Source organism: Parambassis ranga, chromosome 8 (assembly GCF_900634625.1).
Source record: "Parambassis ranga chromosome 8, fParRan2.1, whole genome shotgun sequence".
Classification (NCBI taxonomy): Eukaryota; Metazoa; Chordata; class Actinopteri; family Ambassidae; genus Parambassis; species Parambassis ranga.
The window spans coordinates 17,412,496-17,434,884 of record NC_041029.1 but is presented as its reverse complement, the minus strand read 5'-3'; the positions used below and the strand labels follow the sequence as shown (position 1 = coordinate 17,434,884).

Here is a 22,389-nt window from a genome sequence, read left to right as displayed (position 1 = left end):
TTCTCTCTCTCTCTCTCTCTCTCCCTCTCTCTCTCTCTCCCCCTCCTCTCTCTCTCTCTCTCTCCCTCTCTCCCCTCCTCTCTCTCTCTCCCTCTCTCTCCCTCCTCTCTCTCTTTTTCTCTCTCTCTCTCTCCCTCTCTGCATCACACCACCGTGCACGTGCGCCCGCCGTAAAACGTGATGCGCAAGCCACTCACATCACATTTCGCACTTAAAACGACGTTTTTACGTCATACGCCGTACGTCGTTTTTTCTAATATTCTAATGATCTCCGCCTCATACCTCGCTCCTATCAGCAGAGAAGAAGCACGGAGCGCACTAACTCGCTGCTGTCGTCTCTTTATATAGCTGTTATGTTTCATGGAAGAAATCTACTGAATATTGTTCACAATAACATTTGTTCGCCATTTTCTTCACTTCTTCTTCTCTTACACACAGAAATGTGGATTAAAACTAAAGAAATCATGCTGTTATTCTTTATGACCAGCAGATGGCAGAAGAGACTAAGAGATAGATAGATAGATAGATAGATAGATAGATAGATAGATAGATAGATAGATAGATAGATAGATAGATAGATAGATAGATAGCGGAGGGGCGGAGATCATTACAATATTAGAAAACGCCGTAAGCCGTATGACGTAAACGGCGTTTTTCGACGGCGTACGACGTGAAAAAAACGCCGTTTTCAGTACTGGCGAAAATGTGATATGAGTGGCTCGCGATATGGCTGCAGCCTGTCGCGTGATGTCTCGGTCTGGCCCACGAACCAATAAACGGCTCGGTACCGGACAGACGGTGGACATATTTGGTGCTTTCTGCAGCTGGTTTGCGGAATTTACTGACAGCGCCGAATCCAGCGGCAGGTCCGCGAGGTGCATTCTGGGTAGTGTGGTTCCACACAAGCGCAGGCGAGATCCTACGCGGGGTCCATTTGACTATACTTCCCAGAACACACCGCGGCGCATTGAGCTGTGTGTATGTGAGGCGGAGAGGCAGATTTTAGGAATTCATCTGCAGACTTGGAGCTGCGTTGTTGTTAAAAAATAACGATGATGGTAAGTCTGCTGACGAAAACGTCCATTTTAACACGATTCCCTCACTCACCACTGATTAGCGCTACTACTAAGATAGTAGTTAGCGTATTTTGTTAAGATCGTCAGTAGCAGTGATTGCTAATAAAAAATGCAACATTAGCTAACTTGAGCTAGCAAGCACGACACTTTAACCTGCTAATTATCACAGTTTTTGAATGTTGTTCACGGCTGAGGAGAAGCTTTGTGTAAACGCTAGAACACAGTGAAACACTTGTGCTCTTACGTATTTGACGTTTGAACAATTAGCTAGCTAGCTAACTGCGCTAAACTTTGGTCCGCTGTGTGTTCCGCCCCCTCTTTGCGCCGCTGGCTCCGTTTTACGGGAATCTCCAGGCTGGTAAAAAAAAGACAGCGGCGGTGGTTGGAGCACATGACAGGACATGGACAGGACATGGACAGGACATGGACAGTTCAATGGACAGTTCATACAGCTGACGGTCCACATACCTGTGTGTTTGCATCAGTGGCTAGCTGTCTGGGTTTGGATTTGTTTTTATTTATTTAGCTGTGTTGCTTTTTCGTCGCATCGTTCCTCTGTGTGTTTGATGGTTGATGATCACATCAGAGTGTCTTGTTGTGTATTGATTATGAATGATTATGTGCACTATATCAGCGTATTGCTGTTCCTGCATCAGCATCAGAGGGTATGTGAGGCCACATGACAAGTTAATTATGCAATTTTGGAATTTCCACTACTCAGCTGCATGTTCGAGTAGGCAGCAGCTTCCAAAATACTATATTTGAATACTGTAAGTATTTTTCAAGGGGGGCTCATCTTAAACTAACATTTCATTACTAATGAATCTGAGGATTATTATCCGGGTAATCAGTTTCAGGGGAAAAAGTGACTGACACGAATATAAAAACTGTCCAAGAGTGAAAATATAATTTGACTGGTAAAGAAACAGAAAGTTTAGAGTAAGTGTCATTGTTTCGTGTACTTTGTTGGAAAGATTGAATGAAGATCATTGTGTTTGTGTTGTTGGGATTCAGGTAAGTAACAGTAACTCCACTGTCCAATCATGCACCTCACCCTCGTTTAATTGTCTCTCATCTTGCTTTAAGCTGCAATGTTGCAGCTGGCAATCACCACCTTTTCTTGAGCCGAGTGTGAGTGTGTTATGTGCTAATCCTGCACCTCTACACAGATGGAACTGACGGGGCTTGATGTTATTTTTGATATGTCACAGTTAAAACCTTTATTGTCCCTTTTCTTTTTTCTCCCCAGGCCTAACACTCCAGCCAGCACTGAGGGCTTCCTTCTGTGTATGTGTGTGCACTCTGGGTTATGAGCAGCGCTACAATCGAAATTCCGGAGGAGCAACAGTAGCAGCCGCCACAGCAAACATCCCCAGTATCTCCCTTCACTCCTCCAGCAGACTCTGGCAGCGGGGTTAGAAGTACATCCAGATTATCCTCCGGATCTGCTGTGCTGTAATAACTGTACTGTTTCTTTACTGCACAGCAGGATGGAAGCATCATTCACTCCTTCCTTCTCAGCCGTGGCTGCTGGAGCTAAAGGTGAGTTTTTTTGCTTTAAGTCACTGAAGTTACATTATTTTTTGTTAGGCATCACCTTATTTGTGTTGTCTTATTTGTTGTTTATTCAGCAGAGGGATCCAGCACCTACAAGCAGCACAGAAGAACTCCATCTTCCTCAAGCACTCTGACCTACTCGCCTCGTGATGATGACGATGTAATGGTAAACACACAACCCTGCACACTTGATACAAGAACTCTGGGTGAAACATGCTGGGGCTGTGTTGATGCTGTGCTGCTGGGTGACATGTTTGCCTTCTTCTGTTTCCCCAGCCTCCCATCGGCACGCCCCGTAGGTCTGATTCCGCCATCTCAGTCCGATCACTCCACTCTGAGTCCAACATGTCTCTGCGCTCCACTTTCTCTTTGCATGAAGAGGAGGAGGACACGGTATGAAGCCCAGCACATGCAAACACTAACACATTTATAGTTTTACACACATGACGTAGACACATCAACAAATAAGCATGTGTTTGTGAGCAGGAGCCTCAGGTGTTCGCAGAGCAGCCGTCAGTGAAACTGTGCTGCCAGCTGTGCTGTAACGTCTTCAAGGACCCTGTTATCACCACCTGTGGGGTGAGTATACTTCTCCGGCCCGTCCTCTGTCTGTCCAGCTTTGTGTATGTCAGAACAGTAATACAAACACACCTGTTCTTCTTCAGCACACCTTCTGCAGGCGATGTGCCTTAACTTCAGGTGAGATTTAACCGTCTGTTTCCACCGACTCCTGTCATGGTGCATGTTTTCAGGTCTTACCTGGTGATTATATTCCTCACAGACAAGTGCCCAGTGGATGCCGCTAAACTCACAGTTGTGGTGAACAACATCGCAGTAGCCGAGCAGATCGGAGAGCTCTTCATCCACTGTAAATACGGCTGCAGGGCCACAGGAAACGGTGCGGCTGCAGCTGCAGCGGCCACATCCACGGTGGCCGGGAAACCTGGAGCGTATGAGGTGGACCCGCTGGGCTGCCCATTCACCATCAAACTGTCCACACGCAAGTAAGGATGGAAGACTCTACAGGTTTTTTTTAAGGATATGAACTGAAGCTGAAAATTCTCTTCCTTGGCTCTCTGCAGAGAACATGAGGCCAGTTGTGACTACAGGCCAGTTCGGTGCCCCAACAACCCCTCCTGCCCTCCACTGCTCACCATGAACCTGGAGGCGCACCTTAAAGAATGTGAGCACATTAAATGTCCGCACTCCAAATACGGGTGAGTCCCCCCCCACTCTTTATATGTTTCATATTAGTAATGGTTATACAGGCGCCCCGACACTGACACCCCGACTCTTTCTGCAGCTGTACGTTCATCGGTAACCAGGACACATATGAAACACACCTGGAGGTGTGCAAGTTTGAAGGCCTGAAGGAGTTCCTGCAGCAGACCGATGACAGGTGAGCTGTATCTCAAATGTTTGTTTCTTTCTGGTAACCAGTTGTTCAGCTCTTGTATTTAATCTGTGGCCTCTCTGTGAGTTTAGGTTTCATGAGATGCAGCTGACTCTGGCTCAGAAGGACCAGGACATTGCTTTCTTACGCTCCATGTTGGGGAAACTCTCAGAGAAGCTGGATCAGCTGGAGAAAAACCTGGAGCTTAAATTTGGTGAGAGTAACAGCATGCACAAGGAGGCTATATTAGTCTGTATTAGCAGTATTTGCATATATCCAGAAACGCTAAGGTTTGCATGTTTAGAAGTAATTGTGTCATTCATTGCAACCAGAAATGTTTCCAGCTGTCGTCCTTTGCTCAGAGTTGTTGTTTATGTTTCAGATGTGTTGGATGAGAACCAGAGTAAACTCAGTGAGGACTTGATGGAGTTCCGCAGAGATGCCTCTATGCTTAATGTAAGTTTGTGTGTGCACATCTCTCAGGCTTTAATGTGTGTGTGAGGGCTGGTCTGAAACTCTTGATTTACACCATATGTCTCTGCAGGATGAGCTGTCCCACATCAACGCCAGGCTCAACATGGGAATCCTGGGCTGTGAGTTTATTCTGTCTTCTCCTCTTATTCTGCAACTTACTCAGTGGGACAAAAAATATTATTTGCAGAGATTTAGAGGCTGTAAATTTGTGAATAATTTAGTCATTGAACTACTTGTCATTGACTGTTCCTCCTTCCTCTCCCTCACCCTTTCTGCTGTGGTTATACTCAGTAACCTTTGAAACATATCCCTTCTCTGCGCCTCTCTCTAGCCTACGACCCCCAGCAGATCTTCAAGTGTAAAGGGACCTTTGTTGGCCACCAGGGTCCTGTCTGGTGTCTCTGTGTCTACTCCACCGGAGACCTGCTCTTCTCTGGTTCTTCTGATAAGACCATTAAGGTAAAATCAACACTTTATTTACTATTTATATAACATTTTAAAGCCTTTATTCACCTATTTGGAATTTTTGTTTTCTGGTAACACATCCTCGATTTTCAACCACAAATATAGAACTTCAGAGTTAGAGGAGTCACGACGGTGTAGATAAACAGAAAGGTTGCATGCACTAATAAAAATATAAATGCTTAAACACTATACCTAATATCACATTACATACAAAACCATGCACGTTCTGATCAGTTTGTTTTTGCATCTCCTTGCTTTCTGTAAGGTGTGGGACACCTGCACCACCTACAAGTGTCAGAAAACCCTCGAGGGTCATGATGGGATTGTACTGGCTCTGTGTATCCAGGGGTAATACAACATAAACACACACACATGGTTAAGATTCATTCCAACTGGGAATAACTTTCCTTTCCCCCATAGCATGACTTATTCTTATTCTGTTTCCGTCTCCACAGAAACAGGCTCTACAGCGGCTCTGCTGACTGCACCATCATTGTAAGTCATGCTCTCCTCTACTTCCTGTTTTTTTGGAGGAAAGCCTGCAATGGTTACAAGTTGAACTGTGCATCTTGTAGGTGTGGGACATCCAGACCCTGCAGAAGGTCAACACTATCCGAGCCCACGACAACCCTGTGTGTACGTTGGTTTCCTCCCACAACATGTTGTTCAGTGGGTCCCTCAAGGCCATCAAGGTACAGCTGTAGATATATTCTACACGTGCTTTCTTAATAATCCTAGTTCCATGCTTACAAGGTAGTAAGAGACAGGAAGTGGATGATACTGCTGCAGTGTGTCTTATCCCATTTGAGACAGTGTCTGTGGATGTTGTTGACACCTGAAAGTGTGTCAAAGCACACAGGATGTTTAAATGTTGTGTTTCTGTTGTGTAGATTGAAGCCTGAAAATAACCCAGTGAATGCAGTTAAATCTTTGGTGTGTTTGGGTGTAGGTGTGGGACATCGTGGGCACGGAGCTGAAGCTGAAGAAGGAGCTGACCGGTCTGAATCACTGGGTCAGAGCTCTGGTGGCTTCGCAGAACCACCTGTACAGTGGCTCCTATCAGACCATCAAGGTAGGTGGAGAGGTGGTTCCGTGTTTATCGTATTCGGCTCACTGCTCTATGTCCCATGACGGCGAGATGCTAAGTTAGCTCCTAGCTCAGAGTTAGGGTTGAAATGGATTAATTACTTAAAGGTGTATTTATTTCCTTGTGTCACTCAGTTCTCCATACTCTTCATCCCAGAACTGAAATATGACACAAAATGTCGTGACAGAAACAACAAAGCTTCACTGTTGAAAGTACTCAGTGTGCCAGGCAGAGCATGCCTGTCTGCCTCTGTGTTTGTTTCTGCAGTCAGACACTAATGACTACCTCAGGGACACAAATCCAGATAAAGAAAAGGACTGGAAGTGAGGAAAGGGAGATGAAGCTCAGATGAGGAAGGCAGCGTTGTCCTTTGTGCTCCAGCCAATACTTTACTAGAGGAATCATTTAAAGTTAGTCACAAAAAAGTTTTGACAAATCTTCAGTGAAAATGATGCCTTTAAATGTTTTGGCATTTACACAACATCTTAGCTGACGAGAAGCTTTTATGGTCAACGAATTGGAGTGTTGAAATATTAACCCTTAGAGAAAGGAAGGGTGACACGGCGATATGTTGATGAAGATTCTCAGTCAGCTGATCAGAAGTGTGGCAGCTGGACTGGTGGAGTTTCAGAACTGTTGAAGCTGCTTGGAGGAGCAGCTAAGTTGCTTCTCTTCAAGGTCTTGGATGTAGCAGCTACATGTTTTAATCCAGGTCCAGACCAACATTTTTGTTAACCCTACTCCTGCCTGTCAGATTTGGGATATCCGCTCTCTGGAGTGCGTTCACGTCCTGCAGACCAGCGGGGGCAGCGTCTACTCCATCGCCGTCACCAACCACCACATCGTCTGTGGCACCTACGAGAACCTCATCCACGTAAGATGGATGCACACGGTCACTGTTGTGTTTTTTTTTTTTAGCTCTATTGAGGTTGATGATGGTGTTTGTGTGTGTTCCTTCTAGGTGTGGGACATCGAGTCTAAGGAGCAGGTGCGGACTTTGACAGGTCATGTGGGGACAGTCTACGCCCTGGCTGTCATCTCCACCCCGGACCAGACCAAAGTGTTCAGCGCCTCCTATGACCGCTCCCTCAGGGTGAGGATGGACAGTCTCTTTTTCTGATAGCATCTAACATAACTTAACCCTCATGCACTGTTCGGGACATTTTTGTCCTCTGAGCGTAATTTTTCTGTTTATTTTGGCCATAACTTTGTAAATATGTGAGCAAATTGAATCATTTCTGCTCAACAAGCTTAATTTTACATACATTTTGTTCATATGATTTAAAAAATTTTCATAGGTCAACAGTACGCTGTGGGCAATTTTTACCCCCTTTCGTGTTGTTCAGGACAAAAACGTCCCCTAACTTTAACGGTTTTAAAAATATATCAGATAATCAGATATATCATTTTTTTGTAGTGAAAACATTTTCCCCCAGGATTTTAACCCTTTAATCACCAATTTCATAAGGGGTGGTGCTGAAAATTGGAAAAAAAACACACAAAATGGCTCATTTTTAATAGAAAAGGTGAATGTGGACTGGATGTGTTTCAACCTTTATTACAGTCTTGGTCATGTCAAACATTAGAAACAACATTGACTTTATTGCATTATTAGTTTTTGCACAGCACTGGATTTTCATTTTTTCTCCCTTATGTGTTGTTCGTGGATGTTTTTGTCCCATAGACTTCCATTATAACCACATTCTTTGACTGCTCAGCCATGGCACTACATAATCATGCATTCTTGATTGTTGGTGGTTTACCCTGTTGGTAGGAGGTAACATTTGTTACCAATGTTTGACATGACCAAGACTGTAATAAAGGTTAAAAAGCATCCAGTCCACCGTTTCTATTAAAAATGAGCAATTTTGTGTTTTTTTTTTTTCCAATTTTCAGCACCACCCCTTATAAAATTGGTGATTCAAGGGTTAAAATCCTGGGGGAAAATGATTTTTTCACTACTTTTGATTAGAACTGAAGTTAATTAAAAGGTCTATGCAAAAAAAAATATGAAGAAAATATTTATTTGATATATTTGTTAACTGTTAAAGTTAGAGGACGTTTTTGTCCCGAACAACACAAAAGGGTAGTGTTTGCGAATGTTGCACAAGGGTTAAGTATGGTCTGTGTGTCATACTGAACATTGATCATTACACAAAGGTGGTATTGTGGGCAGCAGTGGCTCAGTGGTATAGCAGGGTTGTCCAATAACCGGAAAGTTGGTGGTTCGATCCCAACTCCTCCTTAGTCACTGTTGTGTGTCCTACTGTACCTGCATAGTAATAAAGGGTTCTTAAAAAAATATCAGGTGGTGAAAGTACCATCATCATTTAACTAGGGTTAAAAGTTTCCAGTGCTAAAGCTAGTAACAATCCATCAGCAACTTAGAAAACAGCCCATTTTTTTCCAGAAGCAGCTAGTTCATGTCAACAACAACATAACTTTCCCTTTCCGTGGAAGGTGTATCATCCACTAACGTAACTTTAATGCTATGAAGTACAATCATCAATCAATCATGGAATTTGTAATCACAAAGCTTTATGTTGAACTTGGTCATTGTTATTACTACTACTATAATATACTAATATTATAGTATATATTATAACTCTTATAATGAAACGTACTTACAGTGTTGTGTATGCTTTTCATGCAGGTGTGGAGCATGGACAACATGATCTGCACTCAGACTCTACTGAGACATCAGGGCAGTGTAACTGCGCTGGCTGTCTCCAGAGGGCGCCTCTTCTCTGGTGCCGTTGACAGCACTGTCAAGGTAACAAATCATAATTCAGAATATGAGCATTGTGAAGACATTTTATTTGTGTCATTGTTCATCTCTCCTGTCTGAATCTGTGTCTCAGGTGTGGACCTGCTAAACAAGACTCTGCAGCTGAAGTCCAGCCGACTTCATATCAACTTTTCCATGTGACTTCCTCCTCTTCACCTGTTTTTTTGATTGTGATTCACACACTTCCTTAGTGGCCTCATCACCAGTGCATTACAGGGCACCACAAGACAGATGCGGTGCCATATGCCTGCACCACAATGAACTGACTGGATGCTGCGCAGGAAGCAGGTAGGATGAAGGTCATCAGAGGCGGTCCCACCTGCTTCCTGCGGATTCACCTGTTGTCTAAGAACTGTACTGATGATGCCTAACATATACTACTCAAGACTTAAAGGCTGGTTTCACAAACATGGAGGAACACGATGTTCAGAAAATGAAATTAAATCAGAGATCGGAATCTGACACGGTGCCATCAAGGGACAGAATGAGAGAAAACTCATCGCTTAGATTTTTTTTGTGAAACCAGCTTTTATAAAATATCTTTTAATAAGTAAAGAAGTCTAGATTTCAGAGTTTTATATTAGTGCCATGATGGAGCTGGATTCAGAGCCACTCAGTGGTTGTACAGTTGTGTAAAATACCAATAACACACAGAGTCAGACGGTCAGCGTGCATGCACGTGCCTGTTATCGTGTAAATGTGTGTGTTTTAATGAGTGCCATACGTGTGAATGAAAAGTAAGGAACGGTTGTAACGATGTCTTTCTCTCCTCTTTGCCTCCCCTAAACAGATTGACACTAGCTGAGCAGATGTAATTAACCTTAAAGCTCCCAGAGGCAAAGAAAGAAGCAGGCAGAAAGAGCTGCTCCGCCAAAGTCCTGCTCTCCTAAATTATCTTTCAGGACCCATATTGGGTTGAAAATTTGCCTGGCAGGATAACTATGATGTGGCTAAATTAGATTTTTTACAAGTGTTTTCATTGCAGCACAGATCTGCCTGCTTCTTACTGAGGGAGGGACAACAGAAACAGAAAGCGCCTTCACTGGTCACGGTTTAAGTGATTTCTTGTATACTTGTATAATCATGTAAGCCTGAGTTGATCTTTGATCAATAAAACTGTTGTACAAGGCCTGATTATTTTAATTCAGATAAAAACTGCTTACATCAATTCATTTTTAATATTATTTTATATTTATATACAAAAACTAAATTTATTGTACACAAATAGTAGCTAGACTCCCATAGAAAAATAGCATTAAAAAAAATCACTATAAATAATCCTTCAAAGCTGCTGCAGATATTTCACTGGATTATTGTTAAAGAAGGTCTTCTCTATCTCCAAAGTGAGTTTCATGAACATCCACTGCAGGAATTTGGAGAATTGTGAAGTTAAATTGGCACTAAGCTCCCATAGACTCCCATAGAAAAATAGTATTTTTTTAAAAATCACCATAAATAATCCTTCAAAGCTGCTGCAGATACTTCACTGGATTATTGTTAAAGAAGGTCTTCTCTATCTCCTCCGTGAGTTTCATGAACATCTACTGCAGGACTGTGGAGACTTGTGAAGTTAAATTGGCACTAAACTCCCATAGACTCCCATAGAAAAATAGCATTTTTTAAAAAAATCACTATGAATAATCCTTCAACGTTGCTGCAGATATTTCACTGGATTATTGTTAAAGGTCTTCTCTATCTCCACAGTGAGTTTCATGAACGTCCACTGCAGGAATTTGTAGAATTGTGAAGTTAAATTGGCACTAAGCTCCCATAGACTCCCATAGAAAAATAGCATTTTTTTAAAAATCACTATGAATAATCCTTTAATGCTGCTGCAGATATTTCACTGGATTATTGTTAAAGAAGGTCTTCTCTATCTCCTCAGTGAGTTTCATGAACATCTACTGCAGGACTGTGGAGACTTGTGAAGTTAAATTGGCACTAAACTCCCATAGACTCCCATAGAAAAATAGCATTTTTTTAAAAATCACTATGAATAATCCTTCAACGTTGCTGCAGATATTTCACTGGATTATTGTTAAAGAAGGTCTTCTCTATCTCCACAGTGAGTTTCATGAACATCCACTGCAGGAATTTGGAGAATTGTGAAGTTAAATTGGCACTAAGCTCCCATAGACTCCCATAGAAAAATTGCATTTTTTTAAAATCATTATGAATAATCCTTCAACGCTGCTGCAGATATTTCACTGGATTATTGTTAAAGAAGGTCTTCTCTATCTCCACAGTGGGTTTTATGAACATCTACTGCAGGACTGTGGAGAATTGTGAAGTTAAATTGGCACTAAACTCCCATAGACTCCTATTGAAAAATAGCATTTTTTTTAAAAAATCACTATAAATAAGCCTTCAAAACTGCTGCAGATATTTCACTGGATTATTGTTAAAGAAGGTCTTCTCTATCTCCTCAGTGAGTTTCATGAACATCTACTGCAGGACTGTGGAGACTTGTGAAGTTAAATTGGCACTAAACTCCCATAGACTCCCATAGAAAAATAGCATTTTTTTAAAAATCACTATGAATAATCCTTCAACGTTGCTGCAGATATTTCACTGGATTATTGTTAAAGGTCTTCTCTATCTCCACAGTGGGTTTTATGAACATCTACTGCAGGACTGTGGAGAATTGTGAAGTTAAATTGGCACTAAACTCCCATAGACTCCCATAGAAAAATAGCATTTTTTTAAAAATCACTATGAATAATCCTTCAACGCTGCTGCACATATTTCACTGGATTATTGTTAAAGAAGGTCTGCTGTATCTCCACAGTGGGTTTTATGAACATCTACTGCAGGACTGTGGAGAATTGTGAAGTTAAATTGGCACTAAACTCCCATAAACTCTCATAGAAAAATAGCATTTTTTTAAAAAATCACCATAAATAATCCTTCAAAACTGCTGCAGATATTTCACTGGATTATTGTTAAAGAAGGTCTTCTCTATCTCCACAGTGAGTTACATGAACATCTACTGCAGGACTGTGGAGAATTGTGAAGTTAAATCGGCACTAAACTCCCATAGACTCCTATGGAAAAATAGCAGTTTTTTTAAAAATCACTATAAATAATCCTTCAAAGCTGCTGCAGATATTTCACTGGATTATTGTTAAAGAAGGTCTTCTCTATCTCCACAGTGAGTTTCATGAACATCTACTGCAGGAATTTGGAGAAATGTAAAGTTAAATTGGCACTAAACTCCCATAAACTCTCATAGAAAAATAGCAGTTTTTTAAAAATCACTATAAATAATCCTTCAAAGCTGCTGCAGATACTTCACTGGATTATTGTTAAAGAGGGTCTTCTCTATCTCCTCGGTGAGTTTCATGAACATGTACTGCAGGACTGTGGATAATTGTGAAGTTAAATTGGCACTAAACTCCCATAGACTCCTATTGAAAAATTGCATTTTTTTGAAAAATCACTATAAATAATCCTTCAAAACTGCTGCAGATATTTCACTGGATTATTGTTAAAGAAGGTCTTCTCTATCTCCACAGTGAGTTTCATGAACATCCACTGCAGAAATTTGGAGAATTGTGAAGTTAAATTGGCACTAAGCTCCCATAGACTCCCATAGAAAAATAGCATTTTTTTAAAAATCACTATGAATAATCCTTCAACGCTGCTGCAGATATTTCACTGGATTATTGTTAAAGAAGGTCTTTTCTATCTCCTCAGTGAGTTTCATGAACATCTACTGCAGGACTGTGGAGACTTGTGAAGTTAAATTGGCACTAAACCCCCATAGACTCCCATAGAAAAATAGCATTTTTTTAAAAATCACTATGAATAATCCTTCAACGTTGCTGCAGATATTACACTGGATTATTGTTAAAGGTCTTCTCTATCTCCACAGTGGGTTTTATGAACATCTACTGCAGGACTGTGGAGAATTGTGAAGTTAAATTGGCACTAAACTCCCATAGACTCCCATAGAAAAATAGCATTTTTTTAAAAATCACTATGAATAATCCTTCAATGCTGCTGCAGATATTTCACTGGATTATTGTTAAAGAAGGTCTTCTCTATCTCCACAGTGGGTTTTATGAACATCTACTGCAGGACTGTGGAGAATTGTGAAGTTAAATTGGCACTAAACTCCCATAGACTCCCATAGAAAAATAGCATTTTTTTAAAAATCACTATGAATAATCCTTCAAAGCTGCTGCAGATACTTCACTGGATTATTGTTAAAGAAGGTCTTCTCTATCTCCTCGGTGAGTTTCATGAACATGTACTGCAGGACTGTGGATAATTGTGAAGTTAAATTGGCACTAGGCTCCCATATACTCCTATTGAAAAATTGCATTTTTTTTAAAAATCACTATAAATAATCCTTCAAAACTGCTGCAGATATTTCACTGGATTATTGTTAAAGAAGGTCTTCTCTATCTCCACAGTGAGTTTCATGAACATCCACTGCAGAAATTTGGAGAATTGTGAAGTTAAATTGGCACTAAGCTCCCATAGACTCCCATAGAAAAATAGCATTTTTTTAAAAATCACTATGAATAATCCTTCAACGCTGCTGCAGATATTTCACTGGATTATTGTTAAAGAAGGTCTTTTCTATCTCCTCAGTGAGTTTCATGAACATCTACTGCAGGACTGTGGAGACTTGTGAAGTTAAATTGGCACTAAACCCCCATAGACTCCCATAGAAAAATAGCATTTTTTTAAAAATCACTATGAATAATCCTTCAACGTTGCTGCAGATATTACACTGGATTATTGTTAAAGGTCTTCTCTATCTCCACAGTGGGTTTTATGAACATCTACTGCAGGACTGTGGAGAATTGTGAAGTTAAATTGGCACTAAACTCCCATAGACTCCCATAGAAAAATAGCATTTTTTTAAAAATCACTATGAATAATCCTTCAATGCTGCTGCAGATATTTCACTGGATTATTGTTAAAGAAGGTCTTCTCTATCTCCACAGTGGGTTTTATGAACATCTACTGCAGGACTGTGGAGAATTGTGAAGTTAAATTGGCACTAAACTCCCATAGACTCCCATAGAAAAAATAGCATTTTTTAAAAAATCACTATGAATAATCCTTCAAAGCTGCTGCAGATACTTCACTGGATTATTGTTAAAGAAGGTCTTCTCTATCTCCTCGGTGAGTTTCATGAACATGTACTGCAGGACTGTGGATAATTGTGAAGTTAAATTGGCACTAGGCTCCCATATACTCCTATTGAAAAATTGCATTTTTTTTAAAAATCACTATAAATAATCCTTCAAAACTGCTGCAGATAATTCACTTGATTACTGTTAAAGAAGGTCTTCTCTATCTCCACAGTGAGTTTCATGAACATCTACTGAAAGACTGTGGAGATTAGTGAAGTTAAATTGGCACTAAGCTCCCATAGACTCCCATAGAAAAATAGCATTTTTTTAAAAATAAAAAAAAACTATTTTTTTAAAAATCATGAACATCTACTGCAGGACTGTGGATAATGTTGAAGTTAAATTGGCACTAAACTCCCATAGACCCCTGTTGAAAAATAGCATTTTTTTAAAAAATCACTATAAATAATCCTTCAACGCTGCTGCAGATTTTTCACTGGATTATTGTTAAAGAAGGTCTTCTCTATCTCCTCAGTGAGTTTCATGAACATCTACTGCAGGACTGTGGAGACTTGTGAAGTTAAATTGGCACTAAACTCCCATAGACTCCCATAGAAAAATAGCATTTTTTTAAAAATCACTATGAATAATCCTTCAATGCTGCTGCAGATATTTCACTGGATTATTGTTAAAGGTCTTCTCTATCTCCACAATGAGTTTCATGAACATCCACTGCAGGAATTTGGAGAATTGTGAAGTTAAATTGGCACTAAGCTCCCATAGACTCCCATAGAAAAATAGCATTTTTTTAAAAATCACAATGAATAATCCTTCAATGCTGCTGCAGATATTTCACTGGATTATTGTTAAAGGTCTTCTCTATCTCCACAGTGGGTTTTATGAACATCTACTGCAGGACTGTGGAGAATTGTGAAGTTAAATTGGCACTAAACTCCCATAGACTCCCATAGAAAAATAGCATTTTTTTAAAAATCACTATGAATAATCCTTCAACGCTGCTGCACATATTTCACTGGATTATTGTTAAAGAAGGTCTGCTCTATCTCCACAGTGGGTTTTATGAACATCTACTGCAGGACTGTGGAGAATTGTGAAGTTAAATTGGCACTAAACTCCCATAAACTCTCATAGAAAAATAGCATTTTTTAAAAAATCACCATAAATAATCCTTCAAAACTGCTGCAGATATTTCACTGGATTATTGTTAAAGAAGGTCTTCTCTATCTCCACAGTGAGTTACATGAACATCTACTGCAGGACTGTGGAGAATTGTGAAGTTAAATCGGCACTAAACTCCCATAGACTCCTATTGAAAAATAGCAGTTTTTTAAAAATCACTATAAATAATCCTTCAAAGCTGCTGCAGATATTTCACTGGATTATTGTTAAAGAAGGTCTTCTCTATCTCCACAGTGAGTTTCATGAACATCTACTGCAGGAATTTGGAGAAATGTAAAGTTAAATTGGCACTAAACTCCCATAAACTCTCATAGAAAAATAGCAGTTTTTTAAAAATCACTATAAATAATCCTTCAAAGCTGCTGCAGATACTTCACTGGATTATTGTTAAAGAAGGTCTTCTCTATCTCCTCGGTGAGTTTCATGAACATGTACTGCAGGACTGTGGATAATTGTGAAGTTAAATTGGCACTAAACTCCCATAGACTCCCATTGAAAAATTGCATTTTTTTAGAAAAATCACTATAAATAATCCTTCAAAACTGCTGCAGATATTTCACTGGATTATTGTTAAAGAAGGTTTTCTCTATCTCCACAGTGAGTTTCATGAACATCCACTGCAGAAATTTGGAGAATTGTGAAGTTAAATTGGCACTAAGCTCCCATAGACTCCCATAGAAAAATAGCATTTTTTTAAAAATCACTATGAATAATCCTTCAACGCTGCTGCAGATATTTCACTGGATTATTGTTAAAGAAGGTCTTTTCTATCTCCTCAGTGAGTTTCATGAACATCTACTGCAGGACTGTGGAGACTTGTGAAGTTAAATTGGCACTAAACCCCCATAGACTCCCATAGAAAAATAGCATTTTTTTAAAAATCACTATGAATAATCCTTCAACGTTGCTGCAGATATTACACTGGATTATTGTTAAAGGTCTTCTCTATCTCCACAGTGGGTTTTATGAACATCTACTGCAGGACTGTGGAGAATTGTGAAGTTAAATTGGCACTAAACTCCCATAGACTCCCATAGAAAAATAGCATTTTTTTAAAATCACTATGAATAATCCTTCAATGCTGCTGCAGATATTTCACTGGATTATTGTTAAAGAAGGTCTTCTCTATCTCCACAGTGGGTTTTATGAACATCTACTGCAGGACTGTGGAGAATTGTGAAGTTAAATTGGCACTAAACTCCCATAGACTCCCATAGAAAAATAGCATTTTTTTAAAAATCACTATGAATAATCCTTCAAAGCTGCTGCAGATACTTCACTGGATTATTGTTAAAGAAGGTCTTCTCTATCTCCTCGGTGAGTTTCATGAACATGTACTGCAGGACTGTGGATAATTGTGAAGTTAAATTGGCACTAGGCTCCCATATACTCACATTGAAAAATTGCATTTTTTTTAAAAATCACTATAAATAATCCTTCAAAACTGCTGCAGATATTTCACTGGATTATTGTTAAAGAAGGTCTTCTCTATCTCCACAGTGAGTTTCATGAACATCCACTGCAGAAATTTGGAGAATTGTGAAGTTAAATTGGCACTAAGCTCCCATAGACTCCCATAGAAAAATAGCATTTTTTAAAAAATCACTATGAATAATCCTTCAACGCTGCTGCAGATATTTCACTGGATTATTGTTAAAGAAGGTCTTTTCTATCTCCTCAGTGAGTTTCATGAACATCTACTGCAGGACTGTGGACTTGTGAAGTTAAATTGGCACTAAACTCCCATAGACTCCCATAGAAAAATAGCATTTTTTTAAAAATCACTATGAATAATCCTTCAATGCTGCTGCAGATATTTCACTGGATTATTGTTAAAGAAGGTCTTCTCTATCTCCACAGTGAGTTTCATGAACATCCACTGCAGGAATTTGGAGAATTGTGAAGTTAAATTGGCACTAAACTCCCATAGACTCCCATAGAAAAATAGCATTTTTTTAAAAATCACTGTGAATAATCCTTCAACGCTGCTGCAGATATTTCACTGGATTATTGTTAAAGAAGGTCTTCTCTATCTCCACAGTGAGTTTCATGAACATCCACTGCAGGAATTTGGAGAATTGTGAAGTTAAATTGGCACTAAGCTCCCATAGACTCCCATAGAAAAATAGCATTTTTTTAAAAATCACTATGAATAATCCTTCAAGGCTGCTGCAGATATTTCACTGGATTATTGTGAAAGAAGGTCTTCTCTATCTCCTCAGTGAGTTTCATGAACATCTACTGCAGGACTGTGGAGACTTGTGAAGTTAAATTGGCACTAAACTCCCATAGACTCCCATAGAAAAATAGCATTTTTTTAAAAATCACTATGAATAATCCTTCAACGCTGCTGCAGATATTTCACTGGATTATTGTTAAAGAAGGTCTTCTCTATCTCCACAGTGAGTTTCATGAACATCCACTGCAGGAATTTGGAGAATTGTGAAGTTAAATTGGCACTAAGCTCCCATAGACTCCCATAGAAAAATTGCATTTTTTTAAAATCACTATGAATAATCCTTCAACGCTGCTGCAGATACTTCACTGGATTATTGTTAAAGAAGGTCTTCTCTATCTCCTCAGTGAGTTTCATGAACATCTACTGCAGGACTGTGGATAATTGTGAAGTTAAATTGGCACTAAACTCCCATAGACTCCTATTGAAAAATAGCATTTTTTTAAAAAATCACTATAAATAATCCTTCAAAGATGCTGCAGATATTTCACTGGATTATTGTTAAAGAAGGTCTTCTCTATCTCCAAACTGAGTTTCATGAACATCTACTGCAGGACTGTGGAGAATTGTGAAGTTAAATCGGCACTAAACTCCCATAAATTCTCATAGAAAATTAGCATTTTTGTAGAAATCACTATAAATAATACTTCAAAACTGCTGCAGATAATTCACTTGATTATTGTTAAAGAAGGTCTTCTCTATCTCCACAGTGAGTTTCATGAACATCTACTGAAAGACTGTGGAGATTAGTGAAGTTAAATTGGCACTAAGCTCCCATAGACTCCCATAGAAAAATAGCATTTTTTTAAAAATAAAAAAAAACTATTTTTTTAAAAATCATGAACATCTACTGCAGGACTGTGGATAATGTTGAAGTTAAATTGGCACTAAACTCCCATAGACCCCTATTGAAAAATAGCATTTTTTTAAAAAATCACTATAAATAATCCTTCAAAGATGCTGCAGATATTTCACTGGATTATTGTTAAAGAAGGTCTTCTCTATCTCCACAGTGAGTTTCATGAACATCTACTGAATGACTGTGGAGATTAGTGAAGTTAAATTGGAACTAAACTCCCATAGACTCCCATAGAAAAATAGCATTTTTTTTAAAAATCACTATGAATAATCCTTCAACGCTGCTGCAGATTTTTCACTGGATTATTGTTAAAGAAGGTCTTCTCTATCTCCTCAGTGAGTTTCATGAACATCTACTGCAGGACTGTGGAGACTTGTGAAGTTAAATTGGCACTAAACTCCCATAGACTCCCATAGAAAAATAGCATTTTTTTAAAAAATCACTATGAATAATCCTTCAATGCTGCTGCAGATATTTCACTGGATTATTGTTAAAGAAGGTCTTCTCTATCTCCACAATGAGTTTCATGAACATCCACTGCAGGAATTTGGAGAATTGTGAAGTTAAATTGGCACTAAGCTCCCATAGACTCCCATAGAAAAATAGCATTTTTTTAAAAATCACAATGAATAATCCTTCAATGCTGCTGCAGATATTTCACTGGATTATTGTTAAAGAAGGTCTTCTCTATCTCCTCAGTGAGTTTCATGAACATCTACTGCAGGACTGTGGAGACTTGTGAAGTTAAATTGGCAATAAACTCCCATAGACTCCCATAGAAAAATAGCATTTTTTTAAAAATCACTATGAATAATCCTTCAACGCTGCTGCAGATATTTCACTGGATTATTGTTAAAGAAGGTCTTCTCTATCTCCACGGTGAGTTTCATGAACATCCACTGCAGGAATTTGGAGAATTGTGAAGTTAAATTGGCACTAAGCTCCCATAGACTCCCATAGAAAAATAGCATTTTTTTAAAAATCACTATGAATAACCCTTCAACGCTGCTGCAGATATTTCACTGGATTATTGTTAAAGAAGGTCTTCTCTTTCTCCTCAGTGAGTTTCATGAACATCTACTGCAGGAATTTGGAGAAATGTGAAGTTAAATTGGCACTAAACTCCCATAAACTCTCATAGAAAAATAGTATTTTTTTAAAAATCACCATAAATAATCCTTCAAAGCTGCTGCAGATACTTCACTGGATTATTGTTAAAGAAGGTCTTCTCTATCTCCACGGTGAGTTTCATGAACATCCACTGCAGGAATTTGGAGAATTGTGAAGTTAAATTGGAACTAAACTCCCATAGACTCCCATAGAAAAATAGCATTTTTTTAAAAATCACTATGAATAATCCTTCAACGCTGCTGCAGATTTTTCACTGGATTATTGTTAAAGAAGGTCTTCTCTATCTCCTCAGTGAGTTTCATGAACATCTACTGCAGGACTGTGGAGACTTGTGAAGTTAAATTGGCACTAAACTCCCATAGACTCCCATAGAAAAATAGCATTTTTTTAAAAATCACTATGAATAATCCTTCAATGCTGCTGCAGATATTTCACTGGATTATTGTTAAAGAAGGTCTTCTCTATCTCCACAATGAGTTTCATGAACATCCACCGCAGGAATTTGGAGAATTGTGAAGTTAAATTGGCACTAAGCTCCCATAGACTCCCATAGAAAAATAGCATTTTTTTAAAAATCACTATGAATAATCCTTCAATGCTGCTGCAGATATTTCACTGGATTATTGTTAAAGAAGGTCTTCTCTATCTCCTCAGTGAGTTTCATGAACATCTACTGCAGGACTGTGGACTTGTGAAGTTAAATTGGCAATAAACTCCCATAGACTCCCATAGAAAAATAGCATTTTTTTAAAAATCACTATGAATAATCCTTCAATGCTGCTGCAGATATTTCACTGGATTATTGTTAAAGAAGGTGTTCTCTATCTCCTCAGTGAGTTTCATGAACATCTACTGCAGGACTGTGGAGACTTGTGAAGTTAAATTGGCAATAAACTCCCATAGACTCCCATAGAAAAATAGCATTTTTTTAAAAATCACTATGAATAATCCTTCAACGCTGCTGCAGATATTTCACTGGATTATTGTTAATGAAGGTCTTCTCTATCTCCACAGTGAGTTTCATGAACATCCACTGCAGGAATTTGGAGAATTGTGAAGTTAAATTGGCACTAAGCTCCCATAGACTCCCATAGAAAAATAGCATTTTTTTAAAAATCACTATGAATAATCCTTCAATGCTGCTGCAGATATTTCACTGGATTATTGTTAAAGAAGGTCTTCTCTATCTCCTCAGTGAGTTTCATGAATATCTACTGCAGGACTGTGGAGAATTGTGAAGTTAAATCGGCACTAAACTCCCATAAATTCTCATAGAAAATTAGCATTTTTTTAAAAATCACTATGAATAATCCTTCAATGCTGCTGCAGATATTTCACTGGATTATTGTTAAAGAAGGTCTTCTCTATCTCCTCAGTGAGTTTCATGAACATCTACTGCAGGACTGTGGAGTTGTGAAGTTAAATTGGCAATAAACTCCCATAGACTCCCATAGAAAAATAGCATTTTTTTAAAAATCACTATGAATAATCCTTCAATGCTGCTGCAGATATTTCACTGGATTATTGTTAAAGAAGGTCTTCTCTATCTCCTCAGTGAGTTTCATGAACATCTACTGCAGGACTGTGGAGACTTGTGAAGTTAAATTGGCAATAAACTCCCATAGACTCCCATAGAAAAATAGCATTTTTTTAAAAATCACTATGAATAATCCTTCAACGCTGCTGCAGATATTTCACTGGATTATTGTTAATGAAGGTCTTCTCTATCTCCACAGTGAGTTTCATGAACATCTACTGCAGGACTGTGGATAATTGTGAAGTTAAATTGGCAATAAACTCCCATAGACTCCCATAGAAAAATAGCATTTTTTTAAAAATCACTATGAATAATCCTTCAACGCTGCTGCAGATATTTCACTGGATTATTGTTAAAGAAGGTCTTCTCTATCTCCACAGAGGGTGTCATGAACATCTACTGCAGGACTTTAGAGAATTGTGACACACACACACACACACAAACACACACGCGCTCCGTATTATCCAAAACTTCGCCAGTATCCACCGTGAAATCCGGAGCAATCATAGGGTGCACACTTGGTGGCTTTACTTGTAACTTCATGTAACTTCATACACATATATAAATATATATATATATTTACTTACATTGCGACGCGGTGTCATCCTGATCAGGAAGTGGGCAGGTGTAACGCAAAACGCGCCGGCGTTTCTCTGCCGGTTAATGAGTCGCGCGGATGTCAGCTGACTTTCTAGTCAGCTGACATCCGTTTGTTAAAGATAAAGTTTAAACTGAGTAAATGAGGGGAACGACAATGTCTGTAGAAAGAAATATTCTTTTCATGGTTTCTCTGTGTTTGGGAGGGACAAAACACTTACCTGTGTAAAATTATAATTTACCAGATGTAGAACTAATCCAGCCCGGTGGGAGGCGCTGTGGCTCCTCCGGGTGAATCTCACGATGGTTAACAGCTCCTGGATGTCAAAAGCTTGTCAATACTTTGTGAGTTAAGCAAGAACTCAAACAGCAACTTTAAGTATTCTTATTTTTCTTTATTATTATTTTTTTGGTTATTGTTTTTTTCATCACTTTATACTGCACTGGGGAGAAAAAAGGGGAAAAACATACTTCTGACTAGGCCTGTGATGTTGAGAAGAGAACCCACAACAATCCACTGCAGGACTGTGGAGAATTGTGAAGTTAAAATGGCACTAAACTCCCATAGACTCCCATTGGAAACATTTTTAAAAAGTTACTATAAATAATCCTTCAAAGCTGCAGCAGATATTTCACTGGATTATTGTCAAAGAAGGAGAAATATGAAGTTAAAATGGCACTAAAATCCCATAGACTCCCATTGAAAAATAGCATTTATTTAATGTGAAGTTAAATTTTTCCCTTTTGGGAAGTCCCAGAGTTTGAATGGAGGCACTCGTGGATTATTTTCACAGACAGAAGGAGAGGCGAGATAAGTTTGTATAGAACATTTATTTATTCAGAGCAGATGGCCATAAGATGCAGTCACTGCAAACACACCACTGTCCAGTCACCACAGC

At 39.0% G+C, this 22,389-nt stretch overlaps 1 protein-coding gene and 1 long non-coding RNA gene across 4 annotated transcripts; one reads left to right on the top strand and one right to left on the bottom strand.

The window, feature by feature from the left end:
- The first annotated feature begins 924 nt into the window (after positions 1-924).
- traf7 (TNF receptor-associated factor 7) lies at positions 925-9,969 on the top strand. 3 transcript variants are annotated; one of them, XM_028412590.1, is made up of 22 exons: positions 925-1,058; positions 2,326-2,490; positions 2,566-2,618; positions 2,708-2,799; positions 2,910-3,026; positions 3,120-3,212; positions 3,299-3,332; positions 3,415-3,637; positions 3,716-3,850; positions 3,937-4,032; positions 4,119-4,240; positions 4,409-4,482; positions 4,571-4,619; positions 4,832-4,959; positions 5,231-5,313; positions 5,421-5,460; positions 5,541-5,657; positions 5,915-6,037; positions 6,807-6,926; positions 7,014-7,145; positions 8,706-8,825; positions 8,914-9,969. In XM_028412590.1, the coding sequence occupies exons 3-22, from the start codon at positions 2,567-2,569 to the stop codon at positions 8,926-8,928; spliced, it is 1,965 nt and encodes a 654-aa protein (XP_028268391.1). In that variant the 5' UTR covers positions 925-1,058; positions 2,326-2,490; position 2,566; the 3' UTR covers positions 8,929-9,969. The 3 variants fall into 3 exon arrangements, with proteins under 3 accessions (XP_028268391.1, XP_028268393.1, XP_028268390.1); XM_028412592.1 differs by having other exon boundaries at positions 2,563-2,618; positions 2,708-2,793; XM_028412589.1 differs by having other exon boundaries at positions 2,563-2,618.
- Positions 8,103-21,545, bottom strand: LOC114440257 (uncharacterized). Its single transcript, XR_003671112.1, has 3 exons — positions 21,481-21,545; positions 8,681-8,817; positions 8,103-8,324 (listed from the first exon to the last, which is right to left on the bottom strand). It is a non-coding gene; the product is annotated as an uncharacterized LOC114440257 (long non-coding RNA).
- Positions 21,546-22,389: the final 844 nt, after the last annotated feature.